The 23,241-nt window shown below is 47.2% G+C and overlaps 1 protein-coding gene across 1 annotated transcript in view; it reads right to left on the bottom strand.

Moving 5' to 3' along the window:
* Nucleotides 1-23,241, bottom strand: part of Tcerg1l (transcription elongation regulator 1-like) — a 165,100-nt gene that overhangs the window by 132,754 nt on the left and 9,105 nt on the right. Inside the window, exons 4-5 of the mRNA XM_013021878.1 lie at nucleotides 21,763-21,909; nucleotides 20,598-20,778 (exon numbers count right to left, since the gene is read on the bottom strand). Of these exons, the coding sequence (XP_012877332.1) occupies nucleotides 20,598-20,778; nucleotides 21,763-21,909 (328 nt within the window). The remainder of the gene's footprint in view (nucleotides 1-20,597; nucleotides 20,779-21,762; nucleotides 21,910-23,241) is intronic.

Here is a 23,241-nt window from a genome sequence, read left to right as displayed (position 1 = left end):
GCTTCTCAGACTCAGGACTGGCTCCATGCCCCTCAGACTCAGTACTGGCTCCATGCTCCTCAGTCCTAGAACTGGCTCCATTCTTCTCAGACTCAGGACTGGCTCCATGCCCCTCAGACTCAGGACTGGTTCCATGCTCCTTAGGCCCAGGACTGGCTCCATGCTCCTCAGTCCTAGGACTGGCTCCATATTCCCCTGTCCCATGACTGGCTCCATGCTCCTCAGACTCAGGACTGGATCCATGCTCCTCAGACTCAGGACTGGCTCCATGCTTCTTAGTCATCTCAGGACTGGATCCATGCTCCTCAGACTCAGGATTGGCTCCATGCTCCTCAGGCCCATGTGTCACAGGCTTGGCCAGATCTTGGAAAGCCAGCAGTAAGCACAGCCCAGGGGCTCTGGCTCCAGGAGCTCACCCTCCCCTTTGCATGGTGGTGCTGTGAGATTCCCAAGGGAAGAAAACAATGGGATGACAGTGACAATGTCGCTTTGTCAAGTGTCTTTTCTCAGGCATTCATTCCGGCAGGCCTTGAACCTAACTTTCTGATGAATTAAAGCACTGGAGATCACTGACACTCTGAGGAATCATGCACCTGCTTGCTGGCTTCATGCCAGGCTATCAGTGTATAATTTAAGAGTGTGTAATTTGAGAGGAAAATGTATTTTCCTCGGGAAGAATGTTTGTTAATATACAATGAAGAGGTAAGTGCACACAGGCAACACAGCTGACCAGTCTTTTCAGTAAAAACCATGGAAGAGAGCTAAGCTTTCAACAGTTCTATGAACCAGACTGCCAGAGACTACCCACTGCAGTGAGTGCTGTCCACTGCAGCAGGGGACAAAGCGAGGGACTGTCCATTGCAGTGGGGGACTGTCCACTGCAGTGGGGGACTGTCCACTGCAGTGAGGGACTGTCCACTGCAGCAGGGGACAAAGCGAGGGACTGTCCATTGCAGTGGGGGACTGTCCACTGTAGCAGGAGACTGTCCACTGCAGTGAGGGACTGTCCACTGCAGTGAAGGACTGGCCACTGCAGGAAGGGACTAACCACTGCAATGAGGGACTGACCACTGCAGTGAGGGACTGACCACTGCAGTGAGGAACTGTCCACTGCATTGAGGGACTGTCCACTGCAGTGAGGGACTGTCCACTGCAGGAAGGAACTGACCACTGTAGTGAGGAACTGTCCACTGCATTGAGGGACTGTCCACTGCAGTGAGGGACTGGCCACTGCAGTGAGGGACTGGCCACTGCAGGAAGGGACTGACCACTGCAGTGAGGAACTGTCTACTGCAGTGAGGGACTGTCCACTGCAGGAAGGAACTGACCATTGCAGTGAGGGACTGACCACTGCAGTGAGGGACTGTCCACTGCAGGAAGGGACTGACCACTGCAGTGAGGAACTGTCTACTGCAGTGAGGGACTGTCCACTGCAGGGAGGGACTGACCACTGCAGGAAGGGACTGACCACTGCAGTGAGGGACTGTCCACTGCAAGAGGGACTGTCCACTGCAGTGAGGGACTGTCCACTGCAGCACAGAGTTGTTCTGGATAGGCACTGTGGCTAGGTCTGCCATGGTGGGCTACTCCCTGAGGTTTACTTCATTCCCCTTGGGTCCACAGCTGGCAGGCAGGTCTGCCCTGAGGACAGGGACCGGGCCAGGACAGCTGGGATCTGCAGGAGCCAAGTTCAGGACTTCAGGACTGAGCTAGATCTCCGTGGTGGTCAGGCTGTCTCTCAGTTCTACAGGCTCAAGTTTCCAGGGGGACAGCTTCCCAGCTGGCATTCGGGGGAAGGAGAAATGAGCCCATGGGGAAGAACTACAGTTAGATAGAGGAGAATCAGCATGACTAAGTTCTGGCTAAACAGCACACAGCAAGCCTGCATCCTCAGAAGATCACATGCAGAATGTGACATCATTGTGGGTGAAATGTTTCTTAGGAGAACAAGGAACGAGGCACAGTTAGCTAAAGACTGTGGAGTTTCTAGAGACTGGAATTATAATTGCTGAAATGTGGAGGTTCTTAAGGAGAGGAGAGAACAGACCACAGAGAGATGAAGAGACTCAGCATCCGGAAAACACAGCTAAATACGTTACCCAAATAACCACAGAACACAGAGTGAGATGATACAAGAGGAAAACTAAGAGATAGGGAACTTGCTGTGGTTTGATCCTTCCTTACCAACATTTTGGCAAGCAAAATGGAAGCAAATGGAGAAGAGGCAGCATTCCAGGGATGGCCAACATGATGCTGCCACTAAACACAGCACACGAGCAGGAGGAAGGTTTCACAAGACTACGTCTAGAGACTTAACAATGAAATCACAAATACTGAAAGTCAAAGTTAAAATCTCCAAAATGGCCAAAGAGAAAAGATGGATGCCCTGCACAGAAACACCACTGTGGCTGACAGGTCCTCCACAGAGATCGCTGCCAGCCCTGGGCACTGCAAAATGTGTCCAGAGTTGAGAAAAAACAACTGCCAAGTAGGAAAACTGCCCTTCAAAAAAGGAGAAATAAATAACATTTTCTGATGAGAGAAAGCAGAGTGTTCACTACTTACTGATCTTTCTTAAAAACGGATCCTACCAGACTCTGGAGTCTCATAGCTGTAATCCTCGCTTCTCAGGAATCTGAAATCTGAGGATTGCAGTTTGAAGCCAACCCAGGCAGGAAAGTCCATGAGATTCTTATCTTCATTTAATAACAGAAAAAGGTGGAAGTGGAGCAGTGGCTCAAGTGGCAGAGTGCTAGCTTTGAGTAAAATGAACTCAGGGCTAGCGCCCAAGCCCAGAGTTCAAACCTCAGGACTGCCACAAAAATAAAAATAAAAAATCCTAAAAGATGCAATGCCAAAATGATGGCAAAACACAAAAGAAACTGAAGCATAAAACTAAGAAGGCAATAACAAGTACAAACTGCTCAATAATCATAATAAATGTAAATTGATTAACTGACTGGTTAAAAGATAGATTGCTAATTGGGGAAAATGTAGCTATTATTGTCTGAAAGGCCTGGTATGAATGCCATTTACTTGGGAGGCTAAGAATGGGAGGATTCCCGTGGGGGGCCATCCCTGGCAGAAAAGCTCAGGAGACCCTTCTCCTTGCACAGGGGGGCCTTCGTGGAAGAAAGGCAGGCCACTGCACAAGGTGTGGCCACGTCCATGGAGCAGGAGTGGGGAGCAGTTCTTCACCGTGAGGAATAAGAGGGACAGTCATCATAAAGGGGGAAAAATAAAATGATAATGAAGTATTATCCAAATAGATCAAACTACAGACTCCCCCACCCCACCTTACCCCCCGCCCTCAATCACCTGCAGCCGACATTCCCAAATGTTTTCCAATAGAAATAAGTAGTTCAACAGAAAGCACAAGGCCGAGTTCTTCCCTCACATGAGCAACGCACATGGCAGCCGGCTATTTATACGATGCTCAGGAAAACTAGCCATGGATCAGGCCATAAACAGTTCTAACAAGAACTGCTGTTATAAGCACCAGGTATGTGACACTTGCTAAAATTCTAAGTAACAAAACACAATCCACAAATGAGAAAATTAGCAGAATTTTCTTTAAAAACCCTAGGATATAAAATTACAATGGAATTTTTGTATTTTACATAAATACCTGGGTGGTTGTAAAAATGGTACATTTAAAAATGTATGGAGAGAGAAACGTATTTTATGGCCTTAAATATTTGATTAGAAGAGGAGATACAGAACTAATGTGCAGGTACGTAACTTAAAAAAAAAGACACAGAACAAATTGAACAAAAGATTAAAAACAGAAATGAGTAAGGTTGAAAGATGAATGTCTAAGACTTGTTAAGAACTAATAAAATGGACTAATAAAATGATGTTGAAGAAGTAATTTTTTATTAGAATCAATTAGCTGCACAGCAGTCTTTCATTTGAACATGTCCATTATGGATATAGTGCACGGGAGTCAGCCCTGCCCTCTTCCCCCACTCCTCACCCTCCACCCTCATCCCTCCTCCTCCCCTTCCACCCTTCTCCCTCCCCCTCTCCTCACCCTCCACTCTTCCCCTTCCACCTCAGCCCCCTCCCTCACCAACCTCATTGTTTCCTAGTTCCATTTGCACATATCCATCAGATTAAGTGAAATAAGCCATAAGAAATGTTTTTTCATGTCGAGGCACAAATAGTACTAGATATTTAAAAGTAGATAAATCTCAATATGACATCTGAACATGATATGTAAATACTGAACTATTTTATAACAGACAATTTTCAAACTTAGATGCAAGTGTGAATTGTAAAATAAACTTGTCTATCCCACCAGAGTGAGAAATAAAGAGTAAGCATGTTTTATAAAAATTGGGTGTATTAAATCTGTGAGTAAAAAAGTGTCTTTCCACAAAAGCATCAGGTTCACCATTTTACTAGGCAAATCCTTCCAATTATTTTCAAGGAACAGTTCATTCTAATATTGTAAATCCTTTCAAAGGATTAAAGACAAGGGCCTCTCCCAGAGTCACCGGCCTCCTAACCAGGCCAGCACAGGAGAAGGAAGAGATCTGTGGTTCACACCGGAGCCCGTTAAAGACCCTGCACAAAGCAGGGATGACTCCAGCTCTGCCATGTGTCATGAAGAAGGGTGACTTCACCCCAGGACGCAAGTGGCTTAACAGTTATGTCATATGTCACGCCACATGTCAATCAATTTAAGAAAAAAATGTGATTACCTTAATAGAAAAGATATTGAAAAAATTCAGCACTAAACTGTGATGACCAAAAACTGACCACAGTGACCCGCAGGGGAGAAACGCCGTGCTGAGCTGAGGAAGGTGGGCACAAAGACCTCTGCTAGGACAGAAGCTCAGAGAGCCACGGGCCCCCCACAGCCTGGCCCAGGGACCTGCCGCAGAAGGAAAGGACATTCTCAAAGGTAAAGTACAAAGCGCCAGGGGAAGAGAGGAGGAGACACATCCATCTCTTCCCTGAACAGGAGCAGGGCAATGGCTCCTGCTAGCTCCCCTCCACTGTCCTTGAAAACAGGAGAAAACTTCACAGCTGGGACTGCAAGCCTGGGTCTCCTGACGCTGGCGGCTCACACCTGTCATCCCAGCTTCTCAGGAGGATTGTGAGACTCTTACCATCAATAAAACACCAAAAGGCAGATGTGGAGCTGTGGCTCAAGTGGTAGAGCACTGGGCACTCAGGCCCCAAGTTCAAACCCCAGGACGAGCGTGCGCATACACACACACACACACACACACACACACACACACACACACACACACCAGAGCCTGGGGAATTAATATTAAGAAATGATGCACTAACGCCTTAAAACGTCTATGCACACTGAAACTCTGATTTACAAGGTGAACTTTTTAAATGTATGAAAGATGACATGAACTAAGTTGTCATTTCAGCCAGAGCAGAGGAGCAGCTGTCTTACCATTTGCACCTGCAAGGCGGTGCGCCCCTGGCCTGGTATTATTCGTGAATATTTCCAGACCTGTGAGGGCCTTTTTTCCCTTCCTTTCTCATTTCCGTGTCCCAAATAGTTTGCATCTAATAAATACGCCTTGTTCTTATGTTGTGGAAAATGAAATATGTTAAAACAAAAAGCAAATCACGTGTGCATAAAAGCATCATACAAATTTATACCATTTAATTGCCTTACATATAAATTAAAATGGAGCCTTTATTCTTAGAAGATAACAGAAACAGAGAGGTCACATCTGCGTTTGACGGGCTCACAGAAAGGTCATAAGGACATTTCCCTGGGAGGGGATTTTAAAGCTTACTGAAAATCTCTCAAACACACAGTGGATCCCAATGGCTCCTCAGTAAACCTGGTCACATTTTCAGACACAGCCTTTTCCCACCTGTCCCCTGAAATGGTGTTTTAAGTGCAAAATACAAGCCCCATATCAAAGATAACTGCAAGCAGAAAGGAATTCATATTGATTGCATGTTAAAATAATAATGATCTGGATATTTTCAGGCTAAATAAAGGAAAGTACTTAATTCCAGCTGCTTCATTAAACTTTTACAAACATGGGTGACTACCACAGGCTACCAAGAAGAAAACACACAGCAGGGGGCTGGTGGCTCTCACTTGTAATACTTGTATTACACTTGTCATCCTACTCGGGGGCTGAGATTGGGGGAAGTGTGGTTTGAGACCAGTCTGAGGTAAAAGACCCCATTTTAACTCCTCCTAGCTTGAGGAAGGTGCCTCACCCCTATCATACCAGATTACACAGGAGGCTGAGATCCGAAAGATTGTGAGACTCCATCTGAACAGAAGAAGCCAGGCATGATGTTCATACCTGTCACCCAAGCTGCAGTGGGAATTAAAAAAATTTAAAAACAGGAGGATTGAAGTCCAGGCCTGGGCTGCAACAATCCCCTATTTCAAAATAACTAATGTGAACAGAGGCAGAGAGCCGGCATGTGCTCCCGTGGGGGGAGCCTGCCCACATCGCCAGCCACAGACAACAAAAGAAGAAACACGTAAAAGAAAGAGAAGAAACAAATGCTGTGAAGATGAGGGGGAGGGGAACCTTATACACGGCTGGCAGTTAGCCCAGATACTGCACAAACTGGCACGGAGCTTCTGAAAACATTCAAAGTATAACTCGCCGGTGACCCGTGCACACGAGACGCACGGGGCCCGCGCCAGCTCCCTGTGCAGGGCTCCACGGTATCCTCACAGTAACCCGGTGCATTGCGGCACCAGCCTAGATGCCCACCATGGGTGAACGGGTACAGAAAATGCAGTGTTTCTACAACGCAGATCTTGCTCAGCCTTTGGAAGAACAAAAGTAGGAGGTTTGCGGGAAAATGGGTAGAACTGGGGTCATGTTGTTAGGGGATCAGCCAGCCCCACCAAGACCAGTCTCACGGGGTCTCTCATTCACAGAGGCTATGGGAAAACAAAATAAAACAATAATCAAAACCATGAATGTAAAAGGGAGACAGACCACCCGGCTGGTGGAATGGAAGGGAAAAGGGAGGGAAAAGCAGGAATAAAAAGAAGACTAGAGGCTGGATATGATCAAAGAACACCGTGTATCTGCCTCACGACAAGCCCTTCTGCTGCACAACCTGATACACGCCAACAGGAAAAGCCAGAAAATCCTCTGCTCCATCTATGGTTCACATAACACTTGTGCTGAACAACACTGCTATGGAGCAGGCCCTGGAGGGACAGGGTTTGGCTCAAGCAGTAAAACATCTGCCTAAACTCAGCCCAAGCACTGACAATAACAATAACAACAACAACAACAATAATAATAGGCTCTGAAATCTGGAAAATCCAGTAAGAAGAAATTCAGAGCCAGGGACCCATGAATTTCCCTCCTACAACTTTAGAGGCTCACAAGGCTGAGATCCCAAGCCAGCCCCAGCAGGAAGTCCAAGAGTCTTCATCAAAATACAGGGCTAGAGGTGTGGCCCAGAAAGTACAACACTGGCTGTGAGCAAGCAAGCCAAGCAGCTTGAGGCTATGAAGGAGAAGGAGGAAGAGAAGGAGCAGGAGGAGGAGCAGGAGGAGGAGGAGGAGGAAGAAGCAGAAGCAGAAGCAGCAGAAAGAAGAAGAGCAAGAAGAGGAAGAAGAAGAGGAAGAAGAAGAGGAAGAAGAAGAAGAAGAAGAAGAAGAAGAAGAAGAAGAAGAAGAAGAAGAAGAAGAAGAAGAAGAAGAAGAAGAAGAAGAAGAAGAAGAAATAATGAGAGAGTAATCAGCTATAAGTATGTATTAAAGCCTGCTGTTACTTTGACCTTTGGCCCCTCTGTTGCTTCTTAAAAGCACACTAATTTTGTTTCCTCATCTGTGAGCTGGAGTACCCATCTTTTGACAACCTGACTTGTTATTTTATGGAATGTCACCCATAAATGTAACAAAAACATCACCACTGGGACCTTTAAAATGGTAGGGACATTGCTGGTGAGCACATATTTCATGAGCTTTAATTACCGGGCTGTCCCTCCGGTTGAGCGGACACTGAATGCCTTGCAAGTGTGTCTGGGGACGCACGGCCGCCAGTCGATGGCTCCTCCAGCACAGGGGAGGCACGGGGTGGATGCGGAGGAAGCTCCCTTGGTCATCCTGGGGCACCTGGCTCCGAGGGGCCGTGGGGGAGGGGGGAGGCGTGGGGGGGCGTGGGGGAGGGCAGGCTCTGCAGACAGCAGGCCTGTTCCACCCTCTCCGTTACCAGTACTGTCACAACTATGCATTTCCACCGTTGCTCGTGATAACACATGAGCACACTGGAGTGCCTGGAATGAGGCCCGGTGGCGGGCTGGTGACCACCGCCACTTAGAGCCGAGACTTTTCTCCCCAAACCGCACCACTTCTACGCAACTGATTACACCACGGCTCTGGCCATGAGAGCAAGGCTTGCCTTGCGCTCTGTCCAGACGGCAGCACGCCTTCTCTTTGCTCCCCTGGAGTTCCATCCGAATTGAGGACGAGGTTGACAGTGCGGCCGGTGACAAGGGACAGGCGGCCTCCACTGCCCCCATCTCCGAAGGCCCTGTGACCTGTAGTCACACGCAACCCTTTCCTCCTGAGGTATCTGCCCTTTACTATCACCAAAGAGCAGTGTCTCTCCTTGTAGACAAAATCAGGGGTCCAGAACAATCTCTCCATTTGTCCTGTGACTCCCGGCGCTGGGCGCTGTCCCCAGCCGTCCCCGGGGCGTGGGGTGAGAGAGCGGGCCTGGACCACAGCTCCCCTTCTTGCAGTCAGAGCTGACCCGACCGGGGAAGATCAGCCACGTCCTCCTGTCCCCTGCTTCCACGGAAGGGACGGTGGGTGCCGTCTCTGGGGGACCCGCGGCACCCCCTCCCCTGAGCCCAGCGGCACGGCGCTGCATCTCCAGAGGAAATGGAGGCCACGCCACGGTCTCCGGACCCCAGCTACTACAACCAGCCCACTCACCTGGGGTGGGGAGCGCTGCTCAGAGCCCTGAGAGGAACCAGCCTCCCACCAGAGCGGGGAGAGGAGCGAGGGCCACCCCACAGACACCAGCACAGGATTCCGTGTGGCAACTCTGAGGAGTGAACACCTAAAAGCAGTACACAATCTCAAAGACGTGGGTTGTAGAACTTGATGAAGCGGCTCTTATTTCCTGCAATACCTTGAGGAAAAACCAACGGGCCTTGACGCCGTGTGGAGGTTGTAGCATGCTGGTCTTCTCTCAGCCAAGCCTCCCCGCCGCGGCCAGGCCCCCAGAACGAGACGCAACTCGCCACCTTCGCTGCCGACCGCACCGCAGCCACGGCCTCAGGTCACGCGCCAGAAAGAAGCAATGCATGTGCTCACGCACTGTGCTGGAACAATGGCATTCTTCTGGTTGCACAAGTGATGCTTCCCATTCAAAGAGAAACGGACGGACAGTGTAAAGCTGGACGTGACAGACCCTCTCCCCAGCACTCGGGGAGAGCGCTTAGGGAGGGTGCATTTCCAGCTGCCACCTGTGCGTCACTGTTCACGTGCGTGTGTGAGCACTTTGTTCAAACCTCACATCCTACTCTTCTCAGCCTGCAGTGCACTTTTAAAAACTTGACACTACAGCAAAACAGGAACACCTGCTTTGGTCATCAAGGTCCTTCTGAGCAGGTAGCTCAGGGGCTGAGTGCTTACCCAGCACTGCTGAGACCCAGCTTCACAAGGCAGCTGTGCTCAGGCGTGCGCCATGCCACCGAGGACTGGAGACCACTTCTTAGCACCAGTGTGTCACGAGTCACTTAGAAGACATCTAGCCACAGATGTCTGAGAGTCTACTCAACGATATACTGTCATCATTCATACATAGTTGCATGAACATCTTTCCCCAAAAGAAGTACTGAAATGACATTAGCTTGTAAATGGTCTGCGAATCAAACTGCATAACCCATTACCCCACACTCCACAGAAAGCAGACGCAGAACATGGGCCAGAACCACTGTGAGCACCAAACGCACCCCATGCTCATTAGTAGGATGCATTCTGTTCACTGGATTAAGAGTGCATTCCTGGAGCCTCCTGTGAGCCAACTGTATAGTTTATAATAATCATTTCCAGTTACTCTGTGAGTCATCGTGCGCATGTCTGTTTTTATTATGGAACAGAGTAAGTCATCCTACTAACAACTGAAACTTATTATGTGGACCTGTGTATAGGTACAGTGGCAGACATTAAAAAACCGGAGTCAACTGTGGAATGCTGAACTAAACCCCCATATTTATATGGTTTGCCTCATTTGCACATCTTATCACATATTTATATATTCCATCATCAGGACTGTTAAATGATTTCTTCATCTTCCAGACAATGAAGCATCAAAACTGTAAGTAAACAAAGGACCTGCCTGTCCACATGGGCATAGGCCATGCTCTGACCAGACCACTGACTGTCCACATAGACACAGGCCATGCTCCTCCCAGACTGTCCACATAGACACCGGCCACGCTCCACCCAGACCACTGACTGTCCACATACAGACACAGGCCACGCTCTGCCCAGACCACTGACTGTCCACACACAGACACAGGCCACGCTCCGCCCAGACTGTCTACATAGACACCGGCCACGCTCCACCCAGACCACTGACTGTCCACATACAGACACAGGCCACGCTCTGACCACACCACTGACTGTCGACACACACACAGGCCACGCTCTGACCAGACCACTGGCTGTCCACACAGACACAGGCCACGCTCTGACCACACCACTGACTGTCCACACAGACACAGACCACACTCCGCCCAGACCACTGACTGTCCACACAGACACAGGCCACACTCCACCCAGACCACTGACTGTCCACACAGACACAGGCCACACTCTGACCAGACCACTGACTCTCCACACACAGACACAGGCCACGCTCTGACCAGACCACTGACTGTCCACACAGACACAGGCCACACTCCACCCAGACCACTGACTATTCACACAGACACAGGCCACACTCCACCCAGACCACTGACTGTCCACACAGACACAGGCCACACTCCGCCCAGACCACTGACTGCCCACACAGACACAGGCCACGCTCTGACCAAACCACTGACTGTCCACACAGACACAGGCCACGCTCTGACAAGACCACTGACTGTCCACACAGACACAGGCCATGCTCTGCCCAGACCACTGACTGCCCACACAGACACAGGCCACGTTCTGACCACACCACTGACTGCCCACACAGACACAGGCCACGCTCTGACCAGACCACTGACTCTCCACACACAGACACAGGCCACGTTCTGACCACACCACTGACTGCCCACACAGACACAGGCCACGCTCTGACCAGACCACTGACTCTCCACACACAGACACAGGCCACGCTCTGACCACACCACTGACTGTCGATACACACACAGGCCACGCTCTGCCCAGACCACTGACTGTCCACACAGACACAGGCCACGCTCCGCCCAGACCACTGACTGTCCACACAGACACAGGCCACGCTCCGCCCAGACCACTGACTGTCCACACAGACACAGGCCACGCTCCGCCCAGACCACTGACTCTCCACACACAGACACAGGCCACGCTCTGACCAGACCACTGACTATTCACACAGACACAGGCCACGCTCTGACCACACCACTGACTGCCCACACAGACACAGGCCACGCTCTGACCAGACCACTGACTCTCCACACACAGACACAGGCCACGCTCTGACCAGACCACTGACTGTCCACACAGACACAGGCCACGCTCTGACCACACCACTGACTGTCCACACAGACACAGGCCACGTTCTGACCACACCACTGACTGCCCCACAGACACAGGCCACGCTCTGACCAGACCACTGACTCTCCACACACAGACACAGGCCACGCTCTGACCACACCACTGACTGTCCACACAGACACAGGCCACGCTCTGACCACACCACTGACTGTCCACACAGACACAGGCCACGCTCTGACCACACCACTGACTGTCCACAGACACAGGCCCACAGGGACTTCCTCACTCCTCCCCATCCCCAGATTAAGATATCTCGGAGTATGGTATGGATCCAGCTCTTTCTCTCTTTTTTACCCTTTGTTCTTTAATTCCCTTATGACCTTTAATGCCACCTAAACACAGCATTGTGTGATGAGCTGGAGTCCCCAGCTCTGCCAGCCTCTTCCATCTTCCCGGTTCCCAGCCTGCACCAGGACTCTTTAGAAGGGACGCTACACATTGCCATTATTCTAGTTCATCTTTCTACATTTCAGTAGTATCTCTAAATTACAAGATTTCTTTTTAAAAAGCACAAAAGCTAGATTTCAGTGGCTCAAACTTGTAATCCTAGCTACTCATGAAGCTGAGATCTGAGGATCACCATTCAAAACCAGCCTAGCAGAAAAGTTCCTATGAGACTCTTATCTCTGATTAACCACTCAAATCACAAAAGTAGAGCTGTGACTCAAAGTGGTAGAGCACTATCCTTGAGCAAAAGAGCTCAGAGACAGCACCCAGGCCCTGAGTTCAAGCCTTACAACTGGCCAAAAAACCCACAAATATAGGAATCCTATAAATTAACATGAATCACTATTGTATTCATAAACTACTTTATTGAAGGCAACTAAAGATTACAGAATGTATTTTCAAAATTAAAATTATTAAGGACATGCTCAAAATTTCAATTACTCCAATTATTTCCATTTTTGAGGGGGTTGGTTTGTTCAAACTAGTATCAAATAAAATCCATACTTTCAGGGAGTGTATATTTTAAGTCTTTAAAAAAAAGCTAGAAAGTGGGTATACTAGCATGCAGTTTGTGTACTATAATATTTGATCTTTTTAACAAAGTATGCAGTAACTCCCTCCAAAGTCAGATAGGTGTGCAACACCCAAAACCTTCCCTGTGCTCTTTGTGCAACAACCCAAACCTTCCCTGTGCCCTTTGTGCATCTCCAAAACCTTCCCTGTGCCATTTGTGCATCTCCAAAACCTTCCCTGTGTCATTTGCACATTCAGTGCTAGAGTCTGTGTGTTATCTATTCTTAGCTTTACTTTCCGTGGACTGCCACAAAGGAGAATTGGATATAAACATTTGATTCTGGATTCTTGACATCACATACTGCATTCAAGATTCGATGCTGATGTTGCATCAGCCAGAAGATGTTCCTTTTTATTTCTGTGTCACAGTCCCGCATCTGGATCTCTTCAACTGATCATTTCAGAAACAGAGCTGTAGCAGCGACGTGCCTGGGTCTGTGCTGGCGTCCACACTGCGAGCTGGTCTCCAAAGTGACCACACCATGTGGCAGCCTCCCGACTCTCCCCCTCCCCCCGGCCCCGCGGTGCACGGACACGCCAGCTGCTCATCTGCACAATGCCCATCAGTGTCCGGTTTAAATCACTGCCACCCCCATGGGTGGTGCAGGGACGCTTGGGAAAGGGCTGCATTACAGTGGGCCGCGTTCCCACGTGCCTGCTTGCAGTCATGTTTCTCAGCGAGCACTTGGTTCCTGTGCTTTGTTCATTTTGGGTGGTTTGTTGTCTTGTTGACTCAGAGGTTCTTGATCAGATCTATGTTTATTAATCTTTTCTCCCAGCATGTGCCTTTTCATTTTATTAAACTTGCCTTTATAAAAAAACAGCTTTTAATTTTGATGAATTTCCATTTGTCAGTGCGGTTTCTGTCATGGTTTGTGTTTTGGTTTCATTTCTTTAAAAAAAAACATTCTCTGCCAAACCTGTTCCCAATGTTTTGCTTGTGCATCTTCATTGAGAGGTTTTATTGATTTTGGTTTCATAATTAGGCCTATAATCTAGCTTGGATTACATTTTATGTGTGGTACATTGATCAAAGTTTATTTTGAAGATGGTTATTCAATTGTCCTCAAACTATGTGTTCAAAAGATAATCATTGTTGGTTTTCCTGTGTACCTTTTTCTAGACTCAGTTGTTCATCTGTGTGTCCTTCTCTTTGCACACGTTACTTGTACAAGGGGGGTTGTTGGGACACTTCCTATATTCACACCGTGCCCAGCCAAGCCCCCCTCTGCCACTCTCCCTTATTCACCCCTTCCTAAGCTATTTGAGCAGAAGGACTTTGGCCATCTTCCTTCCTCTCCTCCCCAGCCCCATTCTCCCATCCTGTTCCATCTACTCATCCTCCAACTTTGCCATTGATTTTTAAAATCTGTGCGTACTAACTGAACCACAAAGTGTCAACACGGTTTTCCTCAAGTATGTATGTAATACTGTAATCTTATCACCTTCCTCTTTGCTCTCTCTCCCCAGCGTTCCAGCCCCTACTGGTGCACAGCTCTTGGTGGGGCTCCAGTGCCATATTCACACAACGCAGTGCTCCACCGGCGCCATTTCTCCTGACTCCACTGCCCCTCCCACCTCCACTCTCCTGTCCTTCGCCCTTTTTCCCTTTGCCACTGGAGCAACTTTGCATGGAAGAGTTGAAGGCACAGATTCTTGCTTGCTCAGCCTCCTTAGAGAGAAGTTCTCTTCCCTTTCTTCCCTTCCTCTCTTCCTTCCTTCCTCTCCTTCCCTTCCTTCCTTTCTTCCCTTCCCCTCCTTTCCTTCCTTTGTTCTTTTCTTTTTCTTTCTTCTGAGATAGTCTTACTATGTAATGGAGACTGGCCTCAAACTCATGATCCTCCTACCTCAGCCTCCTCTCCTGAATGCTGGAGTGGCAGGTGTCAGTCACCACACCTGGCTACACACATTTTCTCATGTGCTTTCTAGATCTGTGGAAATGGCCCCAGTGTTTTGTCTTTTTCGTTCTTTGTATAGACAGCATCGATCGAGTTTCTAATGATGAATCAGCACAGCATTCCAAATGGGGGAAACACTTGGTCCTGACATGATGTATAATCAATGGAACGTATTGCTGGATTCGCTGTCTTCGTGTTAGGCAGGGCATTTTCCCACCGGCGCTGCTGAAGAGCGCCGGCTGCCTTAGCCTCCTGTGATGTGCAGCTCGTGCGGCAGAGGGAGCCCTCAGAAGCAGGTTGAAATGTTGTTCTCTCTTTTGTTGTCCGAAGCAGCCTATCTAACCATGTGTGCTACTTCCTCCTGAAGCGCTGGGTGGAACTTGGGAGTGGGTCTGTGCTACTGGGGCAGTCTCCTTGTCAGGAAGAACCAAACTCTGTTGGAAGATGTAAGCAGCGAGCTCAATGCTTCCAACAGGAGGGTGCTCCTCCGGCCTGTACGGCTTCTGCAGTCAGTGCTGGTGGCTACTGCACCATAAAGTTACTTTCTCTGTTTCATCAACGCTGTTCAATGACTGCCATGAAGTAGTCCAAGGTATTTCCTTATTGTATCTTATTAAGATCTAAGATCTGTACCTTTTCATTTCTCTTCCTGACATCCACAGTCTGTGCTGTCTTTTTTATCCTCTCTTATATACACTCTGGGGTTATGGATGGTACCAATTTTTCTCAAAACTCAGCGTGGGGTTTTATTGATTTTCTTTGTATTTTTATGTTCTTAATTTCTTTGTTTACTGCTCTTTCTTTTCCTTCCTTGGACTTGATGCACTATAAGCAACACTCCCTCTTCTAGTTTAAGGTGAAGCTTAGACCTTTGATTGGAGACTTTCTTCTTTTCCAATTCAGATATGTTCGTGCTATATGTGTCCATTGAAGCGCTGCTTTCTCCGGGCCACACAGGTTTACTTATATTGAATTTCATTTTCATTCAAAGCAAAGTACTTGCGAATTCTCACTGTTTCTTTGACCCATGTATCTCTTGACTGTATTTGGTTTGTCTTTTCAGGTGTTTGGAGGTTTTCTAATTATTTTTTCGATATTGATTTCTAAGTTAATTCTTTGGAGTCAGAAAACAAATGAAATATGCTTTTCATCACTCATATTCTGTTGGGTTGCTTTACAGCCTAGACTATGGAGACAACAAATGTCACCTGTGCCTATGAAATGTCATCTGATGCACAGTGTCTGTGGGCTTCCGCCTGCGGGGACGGTGGACACGACCTTGAAGCCAGGACAGTGGACACGACCTTGAAGCCAGGACAGTGGACACAACCTTGAAGCCAGGACGGTGGACACGACCTTGAAGCCAGGACGGTGGACACGACCTTGAAGCCAGGACGGTGGACACGACCTTGAAGCCAGGATGGTGGACACGACCTTGAAGCCAGGACGGTGGACACGACCTTGAAGCCGGACTCTCACTGCCCGCCTGGTGCCTCTTTGGCACTTGTTTTCTCGTGTAGTTCCTTTGTATCCAAAGTCATACTTTTGTTCTGAGTGCTTATTTTTCTGCTGGTCCTGCTGCCATTCCACAAATCTTCTGATTATTTTCCATGTGGCAAATTTCATTCCCCTCTGCATTTATCCTGTGTGTGTCTTCATCCTAAAACCCAGCTTCCCAGTCTCAGTGCACTTGGGGTGACAATCTGACACCCTCAGCCTAGCAAGAGGAGTCTGTACCTTAATATTTTAATCGACTATCTTGGAACTCGTTTGATATATTTGTTCCATCTATACTTTGGTCATTTGCTTCCATTTTTAAGTCTTCTTTTGGATGGATTGACTCTTTATCATGATTCCATAATCTCCACCATTTTTTAATTTTTATTTTTTGGGTCTGGTCATGGGGCCTGAACTCTGGGCCTGGGTGCTGTCCCTCAGCAATTCAGCTCAAGGCTAGCGCTCTACCACTTGAGCCACAGCGCCGCTTCCGGCTTTTTTCTTTTTGCTTATGTGGTGCTGAGGAATCAAACCCAGGGCCTCATGCATGCAAGGCAAGCGCTCTACCACTGAGTCACCTTCCCAGCCCACCCTTATCTCCACCATTTTTAAATTAGTTTACCTTCTCACAACTTTAAGTTCCAGGTTTATGTTCCATTCTATATGTCTCTATATTCCTACATAGGATGAAAAGTATACCTTAATCAGAATTCACCCAGATCAGGGTTCTGGAGAGGCCCTGGGTCTGGGTCAGGATGCAGAAGAGGCTCTGAGTTCAGATCAGGGTGCTGGAGAGGCCCTCAGTCCAGACACCTGCCACCCCAGTCCCTGGGTACCATCTCTGCCTATGGCCTAACTGGGAACCTGTTACCACCTTGGTCTAGAATTCCACTCCACTTAGAGGCGTTCCCTGGGGGTTCCCTGACATTCTCTCTAAGGATAGCATGCGGCATTGCTGTGTCTTTATTTGACCTGATGTTTCCTGTCAGACCATGAGCTCCCCAGCATTGCTGGAGGCTGTTTGCTTGTGAGCTCCAACTCCGCAGGTAAAGATGTCCTTAGGAGGTGTGGTTGTGAGATGGCCCAAGGAGCCGTCCTGTCCCTCTGACCTGGGAGGGCCCTGTGATGCAGACAGGACCGCCCTGTGAGATTGCAACCCGGATGGACATCCTCATCTCCACCACCTCTCTCCAAAAAGGGGAGAAATCAGTGTCTCCTGGCTGAGCCACCTCACCATGCTGTAGCTTTTCTCCTCTTATTGTGGAAGTTGAGTTGAGCAATGTGAGAGTCTGGGAGGGCCCAGCTCCGGCCCTGTAACTAGAGTTACTGAAAGGAGACTTGCCTAATGAGTAAAGAAAAGGCGGTGAACCTTGACCATTAGTTTCCACACTTGAAAGTGGCTGAAGTCCTTTTCTAGGTCTGAGCATAGTGAAGGAAGGTCACTGTTATCTTCACACTTAAGCTCAAGATGAATAAGAACAAAGGCCATTGAAGATGAACAGATTTCAGAGGGTTTTCTAAGTATATTCAAGTCCTGCTATACTCTTCAGACTCTTGCACCATGAAGCTTATTCTTTTTTTTTTTTTTTTTGGGTCCGGTCGTAGAGCCTGAACTCTGGGCCTGGGCGCTGTCCCTCAGCTCTTCAGCTCAAGGCTAGCGCTCTAACACTTGAGCCACAGTGCCACTTCTGGCTTTTTTTTTTCTTTTTGCTTATGTGGTGCTGAGAATTGAACCCAGGGCCTCGAGCATGCAAGGCAAGCACTCTACCACTGAGCCATCTTCCTAGCCCCCATGAAGCTTATTCTTAACCAATGATAAATGAGTCTCAAAAATCTGCCCCCGTCCCGCAGAGTCGTAAATGCCAAGGTCAACTCAGACAAAACCAGCTGCACACTTCCACTGAATTCACACTTCCCTGAGTCCATGGCATAAATGGCCACTATCCCTAAGAGATCAAAGCACATTTCAAAAATACTTAGAAGTGACTATTCCACAAAAATTACTATTTATCCAAGAACAGTGATTTTAGTCCACAGGGTCTGTTCAAAGGGAGGACTCTGGACTCACTTTTCCACTTCTATGGAATTCTAATTATGCTTCTTTGATTAATTTGAAGAGGATCAATAAAAATGTCTGACTCTAAGGTCCCTTATTTCTAAATATAAAAATGTATAACAAGATTAATCGATGTCATGTCAATTATGTAGCATATTTGTAATTATATCGCTAATGTAACATACTATGAAATTCCAATATAAATATATGAATTTATCAACTTACAATAAGATATAAAATTTAATAGCAATTTTAATAAAATATCTAAAAGTTACATGTAAATGTCATAGTGTTAGGTCTGATAAAATCAACATGATGTATTTTAATGTTTAACTGACTTAAGATTTACCTAGAATTCCACCTTTCCTTGGTACTCTCCCAAGCTCTCTGCTAAGCAGTTAATAACACATAAACAACTAAGGGAAATTCAATGTTTGCTTTTCAAAACTGGGCAATTTCTAAAACTTCTGAAATTTATTAGAAATAATAAAAATTTTAGTGAAGCATCTCAAAATGAGTCATTGTTATTAAATTACCTTTGCAGGTTGCTGCGCTTCTCCCAGAAGACAAATAAAACTGTGCTATCTTCATTTATGATCCTTAAGTCAAAAACCAAACCAAACAAAGAACAGCTATGAAAATGAGCAAACATTTGACCCAACTGTAGACCAGGCTAGAACGAAAGATTATTCTAATATTGATAGTGTCTGTAAGAAATATTATTTATTTATCCTTCCTAGTAGAGAAGTCAAAAGCAAACACATAAAATTGATGAATGCTCTTTGAATAAAGCATGGAATATCTATTATGACAGAAAGTAAATGATCACCACGTGACAGGAAATCCAGAAGTGGCCATGAGTTGCTCGAGCACCTCCTACAGAATGGGAGTCCTGGGAAGGCTAAGCATGCTGGGAAATGACCATACAAAATTCAGTGATGAGCCAAGAAGTCGAAAACCTGCTCAAATGATTTGTTGAAACTTTATTTATTTATTGTCAGTCATGGCGCTTAAACTCTAAGTCTGGGTACTGTCAGCTCTTCAGCTCAAGGCAAGTGCTCTACCACTTGAGCCACAGCACCACTTCCAGTTTTCTGGTGGTTTACTGACGATAAGAGTCTCACAGACTTTCCTGCCCAGGCTAGCTTTGAACCAGGATCCTCATATCTCAGCCTCCCAAGTAGCTAGGATGACAGGTGTGAGCCACTGGTGCTGGCTGAAACTTTATTTTTAAAACTAATCTTGTTGGTAACTTTGGTGACAGTCATGGCCAATGCATTAGGAAATTAAAATAGTATTCTCCCATATATCTAGAGTCATTCAAAGTCACTGTACCCTCACATAACGCAGGACAAGAAAACATCTCCAGAGCCATTAAATGAGTCAGGAAAGATGGCCATCTTAGTATAAAATGTCTACAAAGATATGCATGCATGGTGATCCATCAAGTCTCAACTGATCAATAATCACCATGGCAAAGAAAGAAGGCAAATTTCAGCCAAGAGCCATTAAGAGCTAAAAGAAATACATTGTTCTTCCTGAGTTATTGCTAAACAAGATTCATAGCTAATTGTAATAAACATGTATCCGAACAAAGAAAACAAATAGGTCTCCTGCACTAGAGCTGCCTGGTCCACAGAAACACCTCCTATTACTGAATTTTAGAGACACATATTGAGATAAGCTTGGTAGATAGGTAGGAAATTACAGGAAGATAATGTAATTCTGAAGTCATAAAATATTCCATAATGGAAGGGGCTGCAAGACAGTTTGGGCACCGCAGCATTTGCTTTCATAATATGATCATCTGTTAAGATGATTTTAAAAATCAATTTAAAATTTCACAAGGTGATTTTCTTCTCCTCTTACAATATAGGTTTATTATACAATCTTTCATCCAGGAGTTCTTTCTGAGGACTCTGTTCCAGGACAAATGTTTTTTCAGGTCACTAAACTCCAAAGATAGAACACAATCCATCTTCATAGCCATCTCCACCGTCACCCCAAATGTGATAGCAAAATTCACAGCGTTCTATGTGTGCCTGGCAGAGCAGCCAGCACCCTGATATGCACTGCACCCCGGACCAGCAACACTTCAGGGAGTGGACGGGTTGATTAATAAGTGATCTCATCAATGGCAGCCCGCGGGACATGTGGTCCAATCTCAAACTAGCACTCTGCAAACACAGTTCTGTACAAACCCACCAGCCACACCATTCCTCTTAAAAGTAGAGCTGTAGTCCAAAAGCAATCACTCAGTCTTTTAAAACAATTCAATGAAGCAACTAATGAGTGTTTACTAAGGTAATCGTGTCCTTGTGATCCTTTCCGTATGAATGCATAACTAACACAAACACAAAGGGCATCCGGTCATCGTTACTTGGGCACCAACCTGGTATGGGCTGCGGCGCTAAGATCACGGCAGGGAGAGGCCTGGAGGCGGGAACCGGCCTGGACAGCGACAGGGCCACTTGGCTTGCAAGAAAATGAGGCTTTTCCTGACCATGGAACAATATTGATTCCTCAGGATGAAACCATGTTGAGTCCAGGGCAAAAGGATTGTTTAAAAAGATCTGTCCAAAAACAAGGCAAGCACAACATTTAAGACAAGGCACGGGGTGGCAGACACAGAGAGATATTATCTGACGCTGATCAAATGCTGGGTGCTCTACTGTTAGATTCTCTATGAAAGCACAAGTCTAAGACTTAAAGCAACGAGCTCCCAAGGAACCACGTCCTAGCTGGAAGCTTCTAGCTAAAGACAGGATTGGTCTTCAACTATAGACTCCACAGCCAGTTTACAGGTTGGAAAACCAGCCAGTGGGGTCATTACTTCATGTGTTGTAGAACAAATCAATATATTACTGTGTCTTTACACACAGCAAACAAAATATAGTCAATAAATTTGAATTCAAAAGACAAAATAAGCCATCTGAAAGATGGAAAAAAAGAGCAGTGATAGCAAGAAAAACTCACTTTCAAAATTTTACACTTGTATTATAGAGATATTTAAATCTAGATTTTGGTCAATGGTTACAGATTTAAACCCTCAAAAATTAAAATGTAAATTCTGGGGTTTTTTTGGTCCAGTCGTGGGGCCTGAACTCTGGGCCTGGATGCTATCCCTCAGCTCTTCAGCTCAATGCTAGCGCTCTACCACTTGAGCCACAGCACCACTTCCAGTTTTTTTTTCTTTTTGCTTATGTGGTGCTGAGGAATCGAACCCAGGGCCTCAGGCATGCAAGGCAAGTGCTCTACCACTGAGCCACTTTCCCAGCCCTAAATTCTGGTTTTGAAATTGGAACTATTACATTGTCTATGGAATCCAAGTATTTTAAACTAGAATAATGTCAATCTCTCTTCTTCTGTTTTGGAATCTGATTCTGAAGAGATCTTTCTCTCTCTTTCTCTTTCTCTCTCTCTCTCTATATATATACATCCATATATGTATGTGGCTAAACTATTAAAATCAGAAAACATGTTATGTTAATACAGTAATACCCAACAACTTAATAATAATAAGTTCACTTATTCAATTACAGTACTTCCTTATTTACCTTGTAATTAGGCATCCTTTTCTCTGTCCAACTTTTCCCAACAGGAGGTGGTAGACCAGAAGGGCAGACATGGGGGAAAATAGGTACCAATTCCACAGTGGAGGAGGGTGATAGTCCTATTGGTGGAGAATGACCACCGAACAGCCACTGGAACCCAAAACAGAAAGAACCGAGTGTCCATTAGCCCTAGCAACCAGCTGCACTTTGTATCCAAAGATGCTGGAATAATTGCTTTGGAACATCTAAATGCAAGGGTTTGATTATGAGGAAAATTCCTTCATTCCCTAGTCCAAAAAAAACCCTGGAACATATGTAAATTAATGAGAACTTCATACAAATTTTTAATATCTACTCAATATTGGAAAAGAACGGTCAAGTGCAGCACTGCAAGGGGTGGCTTTCTGCCCCGAGACAGAAACCATGCAGGGAAGAGATGCTAGGCATGTATTCTAAACCCCTGGATTGTTTTCGAAGAACAGCACAGAGTCCCATCGCGGGGCATGCCTTCCAGTGCAATACTGTCTAGGAATTACAGCTCACATTTCAAAAACACTTAAGACTTTCAGAATGAAAAGAGCTAAAGAGTTAAGATTCCACGTTTCCCAAGGTCCATCAAGACAAGTAGATTCCAGAGCCAGGAGAGCGTAAGGCCCACCTGACTGAGGTTCTAGAGCCGGGAGATTGTAAGTCCCACCTGACTGAGATTCTGAGTGTAAGGCCCACCTGACTGAGATTCTAGAGCCAGGAGAGCCTGGCCCAACTGACTGAGGCAGAAGCTGGCACAGTCCTGCTAGGGCTGAAGTGCCCCATCTCAGAGGGAGGAGCCGGGGAAGGGGCAGCCCTGCCAGGAAGGGGAAGGGGCTGTGTGTCCCCCTGTCTCACACACCAAAGCAACCAAGTCCTCATGGGGAGAGCACACAGATGCCTTCTCCACCATGTAGAACTAGCCCGTGGGTGTGTGTTTTTTTGTTTTTTAAGGCCTGCCACATTCTTGCCTTCCTGGTTGGTGGAAATGTCCTTCAGTCGCTGACAACCGGCAGCACAGACACACAGACAAGGCCGAGTGCTCGGCTGTTCTCCTGCGCGTTTGGGGAGGGGGCAGTGCTCTATGGAGGGGAAGCGGAGGGCACTCAGTGGCCTTGGGCGCGCCTAGCGGCGGCTCTCCACACCGCAGGCCTGGGAGGCTGGCCACGCCGCTGCCGGTGTCCCGTCAGCCCGACCCGGTGTCCCCGAACCAAGACGGCCAGGCTCGGCCGACCTCGACCCGCTGGCCAATGCTGGCCATGGGTTCTAAGCGGTGTGGACGTGTCAATGAGGCCCGACTTCCGTTCACCCCGGGTTTCAAACCACGGACCCACCGCGCGCGCGCGCGCAGGGACTTTTCTCGGGGACCCCAGGCTCCCCGCGCCAGCTCCCACGGTGGCCGCGGCGTGGCCGGGCACAAGAAGCTCGTCCCAGCCCCCGTGAGCGCGGAGGACC

This window comes from Dipodomys ordii, unplaced genomic scaffold (assembly GCF_000151885.1).
Source record: "Dipodomys ordii isolate 6190 unplaced genomic scaffold, Dord_2.0 Scaffold58, whole genome shotgun sequence".
In the NCBI taxonomy this organism is placed as follows: Eukaryota; Metazoa; Chordata; class Mammalia; order Rodentia; family Heteromyidae; genus Dipodomys; species Dipodomys ordii.
The sequence above is the reverse complement of the archived record's forward strand: the minus strand, read 5'-3'. Positions and strand labels throughout refer to the sequence as shown.